The sequence below is a fragment of the Podarcis tiliguerta genome (assembly GCF_965153285.1).
Source record: "Podarcis tiliguerta genome assembly, chromosome: 10".
Classification (NCBI taxonomy): Eukaryota; Metazoa; Chordata; class Lepidosauria; order Squamata; family Lacertidae; genus Podarcis; species Podarcis tiliguerta.
In genome coordinates this window covers 1,180,522-1,195,640 of record NC_139543.1, presented here as the reverse complement: position 1 = coordinate 1,195,640, position 15,119 = coordinate 1,180,522, and the positions used below count along the sequence as shown (strand labels likewise).

At 46.2% G+C, this 15,119-nt stretch overlaps 2 protein-coding genes across 14 annotated transcripts in view; one reads left to right on the top strand and one right to left on the bottom strand.

Annotated features, from left to right (window-relative positions):
• Window positions 1-15,119, top strand: part of NUDT5 (nudix hydrolase 5) — a 1,423,229-nt gene that overhangs the window by 261,466 nt on the left and 1,146,644 nt on the right. The window lies entirely within an intron of this gene.
• The window catches only part of LMNTD1 (lamin tail domain containing 1), a 237,970-nt gene that overhangs the window by 137,327 nt on the left and 85,524 nt on the right, over window positions 1-15,119 (bottom strand). For all 13 annotated transcript variants that reach the window (XR_014502106.1, XR_014502107.1, XM_083399812.1 and 10 more), the window contains exons 3-5: window positions 10,846-10,961; window positions 6,498-6,715; window positions 4,155-4,356 (exon numbers count right to left, since the gene is read on the bottom strand). Coding sequence is in view for 11 of the 13 variants with exons in the window: in XM_083399812.1 (XP_083255938.1) it covers window positions 4,155-4,356; window positions 6,498-6,715; window positions 10,846-10,961 (536 nt within the window). In the remaining 2 variants the exon portion in view is untranslated. The remainder of the gene's footprint in view (window positions 1-4,154; window positions 4,357-6,497; window positions 6,716-10,845; window positions 10,962-15,119) is intronic.

Sequence of the window (15,119 nt, the reverse complement as noted above, 5' to 3'; positions counted from 1 at the left end):
AGAGAAAGCTACAATATGGTCAGAGGACTAGCAGTGATTGTCCCCCATCTTTTCTTTTCTTTTCTTAAGCCCCACCTCCAGTGGGGAGGAGGTGCAAGGACCAGGAGATGCTAGGGAGAGCCCCAACACCGAGCCTGAGCAAAGTGGAGGGGAGGGAAGTCCCCCTTTGCCAGCGCCTCTTCTGTGCAGTAGGTTTGGGCGCAGAGAGGGGAGGAGAAGGATGGGGGTCACACAACTGTTATGCTGGGAGAGGTACAAGGACCGGCCACTCCCAGATTCTGCTAGCGACTGAGCCAGACATGAACTTGTGATGCTCTTCACTGTAAATAGTTTTGCACTAATAATAAAGCCTGGAAAAGACAGGTTGGAGTCTTGCCTGTTTGCTCTCGAGCAACCACACCAGCAGCTGACAGTAATGCATGCCTTTTATTTGAAGTATGGTCAATTGAAAATGAGAAGGGCAAAGATGTTCTACTCCAGGAAGGGGAATTTGCAACTTAAATCCACTAGGCATTATTAGCACAGGAAATAGGTTAAGACATCTCAACCACAGACATTGCAAAGAGCCGATGCAATGAATTTGCTTCATTTAACTGACTGGTCAGAGGTCTGTAAGGCAATCAGCCCTCTGGGATAGTGCAATTAGTTTTTTTCCCCTCCATGCAACTGACAACTGTGTGACCAACAAACATTATTTCCAGTTGCAGATTGAAGAGTGGGACTGTAATTCAAAAGCCTTCAGTTCTCCCCTAAAATGAGAGTCAGAGGATGTCCACCTGGGGGCGGGGATATTAGTGGCTCTTCAGATGTGCCGATTCAGCAGATCCCACACACATACTGACTGTGTGTGTGTGTGTGTGTGTGTGTGAGAGAGAGAGAGAGAGAGAGAGAGAGAGAGAGAGAGGGAGAGACTCAGCCCTGAGAATGAGATGGCAGGTTGGGGGAATAGCCCCTGGAAATCTTCTGTTAAATCTGCTTCACACCTGCCAAAGACTAGGATGAAAGCAATAACCGAAAAGAACATTCTGTGCAAAAGGAATACAGGGAAGACAGAGAATATAGCTTTATGAATACACATAGTAAACCTGGCCTGCAGATTTGATTTGCCCTCAAGGGCTCTCCAACTTTTTGTTGCAAAATTCCAGCAGCAGCTACACACAAGTTCTTATCTTGCTTAGGTGGGAACTTTTCTATGGGCATGATTTAAAGGGAAGGGGGAGGGGGAGAATCAATCCAAAATGTTGCCACAAAAGTTGCCAAATTTTTTTTTAATGTCAACAACTAGCCCATACAAGACAGAAGAGCCAGGTAAAAGCTGGTTGGGGAAGGGCAGAATTTAGAGTAATGAACAATCTTAGTCCCCGACTGAAAATAAACACAAATAAATTTGCTCAGTTCCTTCCTCTATTATCCTTGCCTCTTCCTTCTCTTTGGTGTCACTGCCAATATGAAATATACATTGCAAGCTCTGGGGTGTGGGGGATCACTCTGGGGGGGGGGGAATCACCTATTTATTTATTTTACAGAGTTTGCAAGAGACTAAGCAATTTATCATTTCATCATGCGAAAGCTGGACTGGATGAATCTCAAGCCGGAATTAAGATTGCTGGAAGAAATATCAACAACCTCGGATATGCAGATGACAAAACCTTGATGGCAGAAAGTGAGGAGGAATTAAAGAACCTCTTAATGAGGGTGAAAGAGGAGAGCGCAAAATATGGTCTGAAGTTCAACATCAAAAAACCGAAGGTCATGGCCACTAGTCCCATCACCTCCTGGCCAATAGAAGGGGAAGAAACGGAGGCAGTGAGAGATTTTACTTTCTTGGGCTCCATGATCACTGCAGATGGTGACAGCAGTCACAAAATTAAAAGATGCCTGCTTCTTGGGAGAAAAGAGATGACAAACCTAGATAGCATCTTAAAAAGCAGAGACATCACCTTGCCGCCAAAGGTCCGTATAGTTAAAGCTATGGTTTCCCCAGTAGTTATGTATGGAAGTGAGAGCCGGACCATAAAGAAGGCTGATCACCAAAGAATTGATGCTTTTGAATTATGGTGCTTGAGAGTCCCATGGACTGCAAGAAGATCAAACCTATCCATTCTGAAGGAAATCAGCCCTGAGTGCTCACTGGAAGGACAGATCCTGAAGCTGAGGCTCCAGGACTTTGGCCGCCTCATGAGCAGAGAAGACTCCCTGGAAAAGACCCTGATGTTGGGAAAGATGGAGGGCACAAGAAGAACGGGACAATAGAGGACGAGATGGTTGGACAGCGTTCTGGAAGCTACAAACTTGAGTTTGACCAAGCTGCGGGAGGCAGTGGATGACAGAAGTGCCTGGCGTGCTCTGGTCCACAGGGTCACAAAGAGTCGGACACGACTAAATGACTAAACAACAACAAAAGAAATATACATAAAAATGTTGATAAGATCAGATGTTAAAAACAAGGCCACCTAAACATTATCAAAATATGTATAAATGCAGTAGTTTAAATATAGATAGATAGATATAGAAAGATATAGATATAGATATAGATATAGATTAGATATAGATATAGATATAGATATAGATATATAGATATATAGATATATAGATATATTATATAAATTATATATATATAATGAAGCGGCAGCCAGAGCCGATCTCTGAGCAGAGATGTGGTATGCTGACAGGGCAGAGGTGCTGGCTTGCCCCCATTATTGAGGGGGCTGACGTCACGTGACACGCTGACGCAGTGCATGTGATGTTACTGCTCAATATTGAGGGGGCCTGGCCCCCTCCTTAACATTTGATGGGGCCAAAAGTGCCTTGGCCCCTGCAACTGGTGCACCTGTGACAAGATGTTACAGCAATCATGCTGCAGCATTCTGTTCCAGCTGCAGTTTTGGAGCAGTGCAAAGGAAGCCCCACATAGTGCATAGTGCATTCAGTCTTGAAGTCCTCAATGCCTGGACTGGTCAAGCTATCCCAGTCCAGAAAAAGCCACAGCTGTCATACCACCCAAAGATGACAAAGGCACTCTTAGCCTCCCAGACTATGTTGATGGTTTTTTGCCTTTTTTTGTTGCTTTTGTTGGGGGTGGTTACCTCTTTTATTGCAAGCATAATACTTTTATCTACACTGTGTTTCACGCAATTTGTAAAACTACTCCACACTGAACTTTTTTTCAATTTTTCCAAAATTTCCAATTTTTTTCTGGAAAAAAACGGGGGGAGAAACGTTTTTTCCTCATGGCTTCAAAATTTCCAGAACTTCTACATCTCTAGTCTGACCATGACAAGAGAGTGTTTGGCACGACCTCCACCACCTTTTGTCCATCCCAGGTAAAAAACTACATTTGGGTGTGCAGTCCATGGTGTATTGGAGCAACGCCCACTTGTGACAGCCATGAAGTCCTGAACCAGCCCAAGAGCAGTCTCTGCATGGCCCCCAACCACCACTTTAGAGACCACCTTGGCCTGATTGGTCTGGGAGACCACTGAGTAGCAGGGGGGCTGAACACCAGCAGCATCCCCAATCTTCTCTCTGACCCAACATCAGAAACAAGCCCTCTTAGTCCATCCCATGATCAAGAGGTTTTCCAGCAAAAGAGATTGACAATGACAACCCCAGCAACCTTCTAGTCTGGCCTGGTGCTATATCGAGTAGCTGGATGGGGACAACCAAGTTAGGCTGTTGCTTCTCAGGATGGGGAGGTGGTCACTGTGGCCCAAATGCATTCACAGATTGGCTCTGCCAGTGTGTTTGCACCACACTGACTACCTGCCACCTCACACAGCCCTCTTGGTAAACAGCAACCTACAAGCTGGGAAGCTAGCATAGTGACTCTGCCTCACCCAGCAAGCTGTTTCTAGCACTTGAGAATCAGAAATCAAAAGTTCTCTCAGCCACTATGAGCTAGTTGTGTTGTTCTTTGGATCCCAGCCATTGTCAAAGAGATGCAATATCTCGAGAAGAGAAAGACTTGCTTGCTGGATCAGATCAAGGATCCATCTACTTCATTTTGAACATGGCCATCAGCCCCTGCAGTTTGTTCCTACCATCAGGTATCCACAGTTTCTCCCTTTGACTTGTGCCCAGAGTCTTGTAGCTGAAGGAAATGGAATAATTTCAGCCTCCAATGAGGCAATTCCACCACCACCTCATAAGAGTACCTGGATGCTGAAGAGTTGTAGTATTCCGGTGGAACGTGCATCTTCCTTGCTTTGTCCCTTGGTTCCAGGGTAGTCTTCTTGGAATCAGCAAATAAAGATTTGATGTAGTCCTGACCTTGTCCAAGTGCATCACTCCCAAAGCTGGAAATGCTGGAGCAAGGAGGGAATTGTTTTTGTAGCAAAAAGCTGCTGCTGCTGGGGGCTGGTAAGCAAAAGAGCGAGAAATTTAAAATGTAATTTTTAAAAAGGGGGAGAGGGAGAGACTAACATTCGGAACAGTTTATGGAAATGAATTTGCATAATCTAATTTACTTTCTGTTAGTTCCACCGTTAATGTGAAACGGTGCTCCCTGAGCCTCTCGCAAACCTATGGCTATAAAATGAGACACAGCTGGTAAAGTGAATTTTTGCTAGTGACATGCAGATTTATTACCTTGCTGGAATTACCTTCAGTAGCTAAAACATAATAAATGGGGCCATCAGTGGAATAGCTGTTTCCATAAAGTTGCTTGGTGGGTAGAAGGTTATAGCTTCAGCCAGAAGCCAGTAATGAATCTATTGAACCTTCTTCCACCTACGTAATGCTGGTGCTAATATCTCCTAATAGGACTACTATTGTTGTGTTTTTCTCCTACTCCTTTTACAGTTCTCTGTTGGACAGTTGGGAAACTTCCCCTTGGCACCAGACAAAAGGTTATCTTCACAGGAGGCAACATTCTGGAGCCACCTCAAGGATATCCCCATGGCAGCCAACTTGGAGGCAGCTCAAGCCAGGACTGGCCAATTGTGGGGTTTTTTGCGGGGGTGGGGTGAGAATAATCTGAAGATGTTTAGGGAGTATGCTGTAAGAAAGTTTAAGAACAGTAGAGAGAGGGAAGTGCTTCATGTTAGCACAACATGGATTATGTTGACACTGTCAAATATTGTGTGTTGGTAGTTGGAATCTTGGAAGTGTGGATCATGGGAATTATTTTCTAAGAAGCTGTGCTATCCTAGGAAAAAGCTTCAAAAATCCAAAACCAACCATCGTGCAGTTAAATGTCTGAAGGAAGGAATATTTTGCTTTTAATTTTTGTAGCCTCAGAACTAGTCTGGTTTCTAGTTACAGTCCTCAGACAGAACTTTTCCAACAGCTTTTTTTATTGCATATGCAAGGATCTTTGCTTCCATATTTCCATAATAAAAGGTGTTATACAGGAAAAGGCAATATTTATTCGGCACTGTTCAGATATGCTTCCAATTTTAGGTAATGTACAAGTCTTCTTAGTAGCAAATGAAAAGTCGGTATAATCCAATAGTGTGTGTGTGTGTGTGTGTGTGTGAGAGAGAGAGAGAGAGAGAGAGAGAGAGAGTACTGAGGCACACAGCGGAAGCCAAAACAGATGTGTGTGCATTAGCAGGGTATTGATTTTGTACATGATGAGCAGGGACCAGATTTAGAAGGCGATTGGGCCAGATCTGGCCCCTGGGCCTTAGTTTGCCTACCCATTGTGTAGCTTAATGCTGAAACAAACAGCTGCCTAGTGACAGAAGACAAGCTTTACACAATGCCACCAAAATAAAGGGTCGTGCACCTTATTCAAGAAAAGCAGCACATTTAAAAACTGGACACACAAATGTCTATAACCCAGACTTTGCCAACGTGGTGCCCTCCAGATGTTTTGGACTGTAATCTCATGAACCTCAGCCAAACCATCCAGAGGGCACCAGGCTGGCAAAGGTGGATGCAACCAAACTCAGGTAACAGGCATACACATGCACCAGATATACTATCTATCTATCTGTTTGTGTAAACTTTGTACTTGTGCTGACATGTAGAGCAAAGATTCATAGGGTGCTATTCAGCTAAGCAATATTCAGAGTAGACCCAATGAAATTACTGACTGTGCCTGTTAGGTCTATTAATTTCAATGGCTCTACTCTGAGTAAAACTTAGGTTGAATGCTGCCCATGGCACCCTTCGTCTGCTATCTTCTTCCCCATGTCTGGTGGTAGCACAGCGTAGTTTTTCATATACCACCGGGGGTGGGGACTTTTGGCCCTCCAGATAGTGCTGAGCTACCACTCCCATCTTTCCTGGCCATCAGCCGTGCTTCCTGGGGCTGATGGGTGTTGTAATTCAGCAACATTCGGAAGGCCAAAGGTTCCCCACCCCTGATGTATCATAGAACTCAGAACTCCATGATGTGCTGCCTCAATTCTGTGGGGACATTTTTTTTAAAAAAAGGTATTGTTCCTCATGACTCTTCCATTAAGGGCAGTCTTGCCCATGGGCTCCCACTAGCCTGGGGGAGGAGTGTGTAGTCATTTTTCAAAGTCCTCTGGTGCAATCTGTGAGCTTACCAATTTTTTTATCTAGTGTCAGAAGTGAGGAGGATATAGGAAACCGGACCATTCTTGATGATGATTTTCCTGGTAACAGGCTAACTGTTGAAGTTGACGGCATAAAGCGTGAATACAGGACTTTCTCTGAAGGCTTGGCTGAGACGTTGGCTTTGTTCTCTGAGGTATGCTGGAAGTGGGGTGGAGCAGAGGGCAACTGACAGCGTGCAGCCTCAATTCTGTATGGACATTAAAAACCAAGCTGGTGAAATTGCATTTATTTACAAGCCCTTTCCTGCTAAGGGACAGCAATGCATATGCTATACTTTTCCATTCATTTCTACAGTCAGATAATACCATTTAGCCAACAAACTATTATGATGGGTTCTAGGACATAGCATGGCACATTGCAATAGTATGGAAAGGAAATGAGCAAATGTGAAAAAGATTGAGCTGTAAATATATGCTGCATGGCTGGAGGCAGATTATATTTTTTCAGAAGGTTGTGTACAAAATGATACAGCTACCATCATTTATGGTAAATATGTGGGATGCATTGCCTGTCCAAATTTGGTAATTGCTAGCATTCGGCACTAACCAAATCGAAGGTGGGGATGCGTATCCTTTTACAGCATAGGTCCTAAGCCTCCAACACCCTAACTGTGTGCTGAGATAATCACTGGGTGTCCACCCGCCATCAGAGGTGAAGTGGGTGACTAGAACGGAATCTTCTGAGAAATTAAAATTCAGCAGTTTCATGCTTGAGTTTCCTCTTGAAATTCTTTGCTTGAACATGACTACTTTAAGGTCAGCAGCAAAGTGTCCTGTCAGTGTTAAATGTTATCCCACCGGTTTCTGAATATTGCCCTTTTTGATGTCTGATTGGTGTCCATTTATTTATTTATTTAATATTGAGACTGGCCTACTTGTTGTATGTAGAATGCAGAAGTGTGTTGCTGGCAGATGATAGTCTATGTCACCTTGGAAGATGGAAGCAGTGAATGACCCACTGATATTCTGGGTGATATTACTAGGTCTTGCCATAGCATTGCCCGGGTAGGTATGGAGACAGAATTTGCAGGTGGACTTTGTTGCAGGGTCTGATCCCAGGGGATCATTCACCAACTTGTACCCTTTCACGTGGCTTGAATAGAAATTACATGTTTTTACCCCACTACTGACCAATGCTAGGATGTTTGTGTCTTCCCCCGAAACTAATTGCAGGCTAATTTAGGATCTTCATGCATCTGAGGAGGTGGCCTTCTAGTCCACAAAAGTTTATGCCATTCAACAGGGAAGCAGTAACTTTGGGCTCATCCACCCTTCCTCTGGTCCTGTGCCTAGAAAGGGCAGGTCTGAGTGATTTTCTGCTTGTCCTGGGTTTTCTTGGCACAGGGCTGAGTGGTTTTGCATTTGAAGCAGCTTTCCACTTGAAAACACATTTTTAAAAATAAAAAAAAAATTGAAAATTTTCAGTAGAGAAATAAAGTGAAAAAGGCGGAGAAAAATCAAATCAAACCAAAACAAAACACAAACAAGAAACTGTGGTGCAATAAGATATATGAGTATATAAGCGCTGTGATTATTCTAACAAGTATAAAATTATTAACAAGTCATTGTGCTTTATATAAATATATTCCAGATATTGGTCCATACACAATCTATGTCTAAAAGCGATCTATTCATATGTGGCAAGAGGAGTTATATCTTCTAACCATTGTTCAAAGGGGGCTATGTTTTATCTTTCCAATCAATCAATATCAGCCTTTTAGCAGAAGATCACAAAGAGTCCATTTACATTGAGCTGCTGTCAAACCACATTTAGTTGGTATGTGACTTAGGATAATATCATCTGATAATTTGTTCCACTGAATCAGAACAAACAGCCGTCCGCTGAAAACCCGACTGCCATTTGGTCTGATTCAGCGCTAGATTGTGAGTCTTAGCAGGACGGGGGGGGGGGGGGGGTGAGCCCTTAGTCACCTCTGCATACCAAGGTATGCCAATGCTCTGTACATTAGCATATCAACACACCAGTTTCTGTGAAAAATGCATTGGGTTTTTTTAAAAAAAAGTCTGTGGAAACACTAATTGAAGTGAGAGGAACAAAGAGATGCTGAAAATTACACAGATCAGGGGTGGCAGCACTGTTTGCATACTGTATGTGATCATGCATGACCTGTTTTTACTTGTAATAACACAGCCAAGACACAGGTGCCAACTCCCTGAAGCCCACAAAATTACCCACAAATTTCAGGGCCAGGGCCATGCATGCTGCATGGCACCCACAGCCCCACATACACACAGTTGTGGGGCCACGCTAGCACTCCTGCATGGTATTAACACTCATTTCAGGCCAGCTTTTGAAGGTTTTTTTTTTTTCTAACCCCCCCCCCAAAGCATCTGGATTTTGTTTTAGTGAAAGTGAACCCTACCTACAAAGGCCAGTTTTCTTTAAAAAACAAAACAATACAATACAGAACAAGTAAGGTGTCTAGAAGAAGACTTTGCAAAGTTAAATTATCTACCAGAACCGTCAGATGACTAAATTTTATTATCTAAGCCTGGACTTTTGAGCTGCCTTGGCATGTGATCACATGTGGAATTTGGACAAATCTGTCTTTCAGAGACAAGGCCATATTGGCAGATGCAGCCACTCCCACCCCACATTTTTGGGCTGTTGAAGGGCCACCCAGAGCACAGCCAAACCTTCTCAACATTTCTGTTTGCTGCCAACACAATTGGGGTAGACCATACCAATGTGGGACTTGAACCCAGACCCTGAGACTGAGTCCCATGCTCTACTGTCTGAGCTGAGTATACAGACACATGTCTGAAGCTATTTATGACAGGGAAACTGAACAGCTCAAAAGAGAAGACAAATTCAGTGGTGCAAGCTGCCAGTTGCTAGTATGGTTACAAAGGAACAAGCCAAGAACACAGAAATTGTCTGAAGGTCAGAAAGCTGGATTAGAGGCGCCTGGTACTTTGGGCTTTTTAAACAAAGAATATGGTCATTCTGAATAGAGCTTTGATTTTGTGAATAATTGTGGAAGGCTGCTTTATTATTACTACTATTATTTATTGAAGTTGTTAGTTGCATTAACTTGCCCAGAGCAACCCAAAGAATCTTACAAACAGGCAGACAAAAAGTCCTACACAGAAACATTAAAACCAAGAGGAAAAAGAAATACATTAAAAACATCCAGCCTACTTCTAAAAGTCCAAAGGCCTGATTATAGTGATTATAGATATAGTTTTTGCCTAGTGCCTAAAGATATATAATGATGGAACCAGGGGAGCCTCTTTGGGGAGAACATTCCACAAATGGGGAGCCACCACACAAGAGGTCTATTCTCATGCTGCCGTCCTCTGGACCTCCCTTGGAGGAGGCCCGTTGAAGAAAGTTCTCCGATGACCATTGCAAGGTTCAGGTCCATTCATATGGGGCGAGGCGGTCCTTGCAGTATTGCAGGTGTGAGCCATTTAAGGGTCTTGAGGTCAAAACCAGCACTTGTGCTAAGAATATGGATGTCAGATTTTTCATATTCTATATGACATGGGGTTTCAAGCTCCCTAGTCTCAAGGATTCATTTCATTGATTCTGGGGGAGCATTCTAGGGTATACTTTCTTGGCAAAAGTACACTCAGTGCCATACCCAAATGTAGTGGCTTTAACTGAGGTCAGGGGTAGAATGAAGCCCAGGAACCATGCAAGGGAAGCACATTTGGATTCAGATAAACATTCTGCTTTTATTGTCTGATTAGAACTGCAAACAAAGTGAAGCCTCTGGGTTACAAGTTGCACAGGCCTACCTTAGGCTAACACAATAATTTGTGACAACTAAAGCTTTCTCTGTATTTCTTTTTTTTTAAAGGAAGTAGAATCAGGCATTTCAGCCTTGTTTATGCACCAACGACATTGGCAGAACAACAGAGAAGGCACAGAAATATGGCATGAGAAGTAGCAGATACAAACACAGCCTATAGATGGTGCACTCCCTGGTGCCATTAGGGCCAGGTTAATGGGAGCAGGTGTGTGGCCCTGTGCAACCCGGGGGGACCTGCTTGACCCCGAGTGTCCCCTCAGTGGACAGAAGGGCTTGGCTCTTCAGGGAAGAGGGACAGGGGCTGCCAATTAGCTGAGATGTTCAAGGTGGCCGAGGATTCTTTTTTTCCCCACTTGTAAAAAAAGTAGATTGATCTACTCTAGAGAGAACACGACTCGCGTCCACTCTGAGCCCATGCTCCATATTGCATTGTTGTATTTTGTACTGTCATTTAATGCTGTGATAAAAACTAAAATAAAGACATTTATTTAAAGAAAGGAGGATGCTGTGCTGTTTACAGCACCTCTGAATGCACTTACCCATTAAAATATCCAAAGCTGTTTCTCAGTGTAGAGATTTCTTCTAGCAGAGAAGCATTTTTGTCCTGAATAGCATCTAGAGCTTTTAACTTGGTTTGAAGTTGACCTTGTATTTGCTTTAAAAAAGAAGGGGAGGGGCAAAAAAGGAGGAGACTGTGGAATTAAGCATCTGTGGCAAGTTAAGTTTCATAAATGTTAGGTTAATGCAATTGTTTTGGACTGATGGAGATAGATCCTGCCCTTTCTAAAGGCACATTAATTTTCTTACTATCTTGCTGTTGTACCAAATGGTAATCATGGCAGCAACAATAATATAAATGAAACATATTAAAATACAGTTAAAACAGCAATAAAATCTAAAGGGAGAAAAAGAAGGTTGCTGTTAGGGAATGGTGGATGCCCAGTCCCAAAAGGTATCGCTCAAAAGTGCCTGGGGTGAACTGCGGTCCATTATCGGAGACGAGGACATCAGGACACCCATGAGTCACAAACAGGCCTCGCAGCACCCAGATGACGGCCTTGGTAGTGGTGGAGGGCATCAGGGCCACCTCCAGCCATTTGGAATAGGCGTCCACCACTACCATAAAGGTCCGGCCGTGAAAGCGGCCGGCCAGATTGATGTGCACCCTTGACCAGGGTGTCTTGGGCGTCTCCCAGGTATGTCCCTTAGCTGCCGGTGGCGCAGGCCTCGATTCTTGGCACGCTTGACAGGCAGAAACCCAGGCAGTGATGGCATCGTCCATATTAGGCCATGTTAGGTGTTAGATGTAACACCGAGCCAACGCCTTCATTTTGACGATTCCCGGGTGGCCAACGTGCAGAGCCTCAAGAACACGTTGACAGTCTTTGGGGAATCACGACGCTGTCTCCCCACAGCAGACAGCCGCGATGAGCCGAGAGTTCGTGTTGTCTGGTTGCGAATGGCTGGATCTCCGATGCAAAAGGTCCTTGTGGCCACCCCCTCCACACCCAGTTGGGCACACGGCTGATGGTTTGATCCCGGGCAGATGCGCAGGCCACAGTGGCAGCCGATACAGGCGCTGCCGGAAGATCCACGTTGGCCACTCGGGAATCGTCAAAATGAAGGCGTTGGCTCAGTGATTCAGCTCCGCTCAGAGGGTGGCTGCATCTGGCTATGCTCTGTTGTCCATCCATCCCATGCTCATCGCCAGTGTTGTTATGGGTGAACATATCAGACGACACAGCAATTCTTCAAACAGCTGTTGTTTATTCACAGGCCAGAACTGAACTGAAGGGTTCAGCCAGCCTGCTTATATAGAGCTCCACTAGAATGCAACGGTAACCATTTTCTGTAACTATCCAATCACTGAATGTCACTTTCGATCCCTTATTTGCATATGTGGACCTGAACGATATCGCCCTGCTGGCCCATGGTGAGAACTTCAGTACATAACAGCTCCCCCCCCCCCACACACTGAAAAATACTGATACCCAGCATTCTGCTTTCATTTTCTTTGCTTTATCTGTAATAATTATTTGGGGAAAACACAATAAAATCTTGTTTAAAAACTCAGGAGTCTCCCCCCAACCCCGTGTCGTTCAGGCTGTGTACATGTTACTGTTTACGTCGCTCCAACGTTCTCCCTTTGCTGATGTTTGAAGATGGATAGAATCCTGTAGCTTGAGAAATAGTCCTATCTGATGTACTTTCCCTCAAACCAGCCTCCACTAGACACCACAGTTTCAGACAGTCATTGTGCATGCGCAGGTGACAGCTTCAGTGAATCTTATCATCAGATAAGATGATTGGCATCAGCTGAAGGCATCCCCACAGCCATTCTGGCCTGCAACTTAAGAATGTGACGAAGTGGGGCAGGGTAGCAACCTCACTGCATTTCAAGGCACCAATTTCTACATAGTCCTAGTCACAAACCATGTGACATGGCCTACTGCCTTTCCCATTCCCTGCTCCTCTTCACTGGCTGCCATTTGCAGGGTTAGGAAAACTCAGTGGATTAACATCATATCACATGCTTTGTTTCATTAAACATTCCCAGGGGAGAGGGTGGCATGAAGAGATATGGCACAGCTGCTATTGGTGGTGGCAGCCTCACATTCTATGTGTTAAGTTGTGGGCGAACATAGTAGATGACACAGTGATTTCTCCAGAGCAGCTCTTTATTGTAGCTGGACAGAACTGAACAGCAAACAGCTCAGCCGGCCTGCTTTTATAGGAGCCGGCTGTCAACATTGTATCAACAACAACCCAGGGTTTCCCGCCTAAAATAACTGACGTGGACCTGAGTGAAAACTATCTACAGTATCCCCCTGTTGGCCCAGGGGGAGAACATCAGTACATAACACCCCTCCCCACCGAGATAAGGCGTTAGTTACAATCGTAATGGTTTCCTTATATACAGCACTACACGTAATGGTTCAATTAGGCACAAAAAGCATATCGGTTACATTTCCCATACTTAAACCAACAGTGATACATGTCCAACAACATAGTCCTTTAAATAAGTTGGGCGCTTGGAAACTCTGCCAGACCGCTGGGGACTGGTAGCCAAGTCCGGAGGGCCACACAATTCTTGCTGAGGCTGTGGTGCGACCCTAGGTGGCGTTGAACCCAAATCCCCTGGATCCACTGCTGTGGATGGAGCCTCCGCAAGTGGAGTGGTCTGAGTCTGTGGTAAGTCTGGCAGACCCTCTGAAGCGGCTTGGTTCGGCTCCACGCTGGCAGTTTGCAAGGGAGGTATAGGTGGAGCCTCACCATCTGTAAGTTTCTCTTCTGGAGCCACGAGCGCAGTTGGGGGCACCACGGTAGTGTCCAAGTCCCCAACCCTGCGCCTAAGCTGGTCTATGTGCCGGCGCCACAAGCGTCCGTCTTCGAGTGCCACCTGGTACGAGCGAGGTCCAGTGACTCCCACTACTGTGGCTGGCACCCAAGGAATGTCCCCCACATAGTTCCGGGCAAAGACCTGGTTTCCTGGAACAAAAGACCGTGGCGCGTTGGCACAGCCTGGGGGTTCAGCCACGGCAAAGTCCGGGTGCAGCCGGTCGAGCGGGGACCTGAGGCGGCGGCCCATAAGCAGTTCAGCAGGACTCCGCCCTGTGGCCACATGAGGGGTGATGTGTTGCACGAACAAGTATTCGGCGACCCGCTCGTGCCAGTCTCCCCGGTCCAGGCGCGCCAGTGCCTCTTTTGCCGAGCGCACCATTCTCTCCGCTTGCCCGTTGCTGGATGGATGAAATGGTGCCGTTAGGGCATGGCGGATGCCCAGTCCCAAAAGATACCGCTCAAAAGTGCCTGACGTGAACTGCGGTCCGTTGTCGGAGACAAGGACATCAGGACACCCATGCGTCGCAAAGAGTCCTCGCAGCACCCAGATGACGGCCTCGGTAGTGGTGGAGGGCATCAGGGCCACCTCCAGCCATTTGGAATACGCGTCTACCACTACCATAAAGGTCCGGCCGTGAAAGGGGCCAGCCAGATCGATGTGCACCCTCGACCAGGGTGTCTTTGGCGTCTCCCAGGTGTGTCCCTTAGCTGCCGGTGGTGCAGGCCTTGATTCTTGGCACGCTTGACAGGCGGACACCCAGGCAGTGATGGCACCGTCCATGTTAGGCCACCAGACGTAACACTGAGCCAACGCCTTCATTTTGACAATTCCCGGGTGGCCAACGTGCAGAGCCTCCAGGACGCGTTGACGGAGTCTTTGGGGAATTACGACGCGGTCTCCCCACAGCAGACAGCCGCGATGAGCCGAGAGTTCATGTTGTCTGGTTGTGAAGGGCTGGAACTCCGATGCAAAAGGCCCTTGTGGCCACCCCCTCCACACCCAGTTGAGCACACGGCTGATGGTGCGATCCTGGGCAGATGCGGAGGCCACAGTGGCAGCCGATACAGGCGCTTCCGGAAGATCCTCAATCAGGAGGAGCGATGAAGCTGGAGCCGGGTCTTCCACAAATGCTGGAAGAGGGCAACGGCTGAGGGCATCAGCATGGCCCATCGATTTCCCCGGGCGATGGACGAGCCGGTAGCGGTAGGCAGCCAGGAAAACAGTCCATCGCAGCATGCGCGGCGAGAGGACCGGTGGAGTTGGACGATCACCGGCGAGGAGGCCCAGGAGCGGCTTGTGGTCAGTGATGAGGTCAAAAGTCCTGCCATAGAGGTATTCATGGAACCTCTTCACTCCAGCCACAAGTGCCAGTGCCTCCTTGTCGAGCTGGCTGTAATTCCGTTCCGTCTGAGATAGCGTCCTGGAAAAGTAGGCGAGCGGTGCTTCTCTTCCGTCTGGAAAACGGTGACT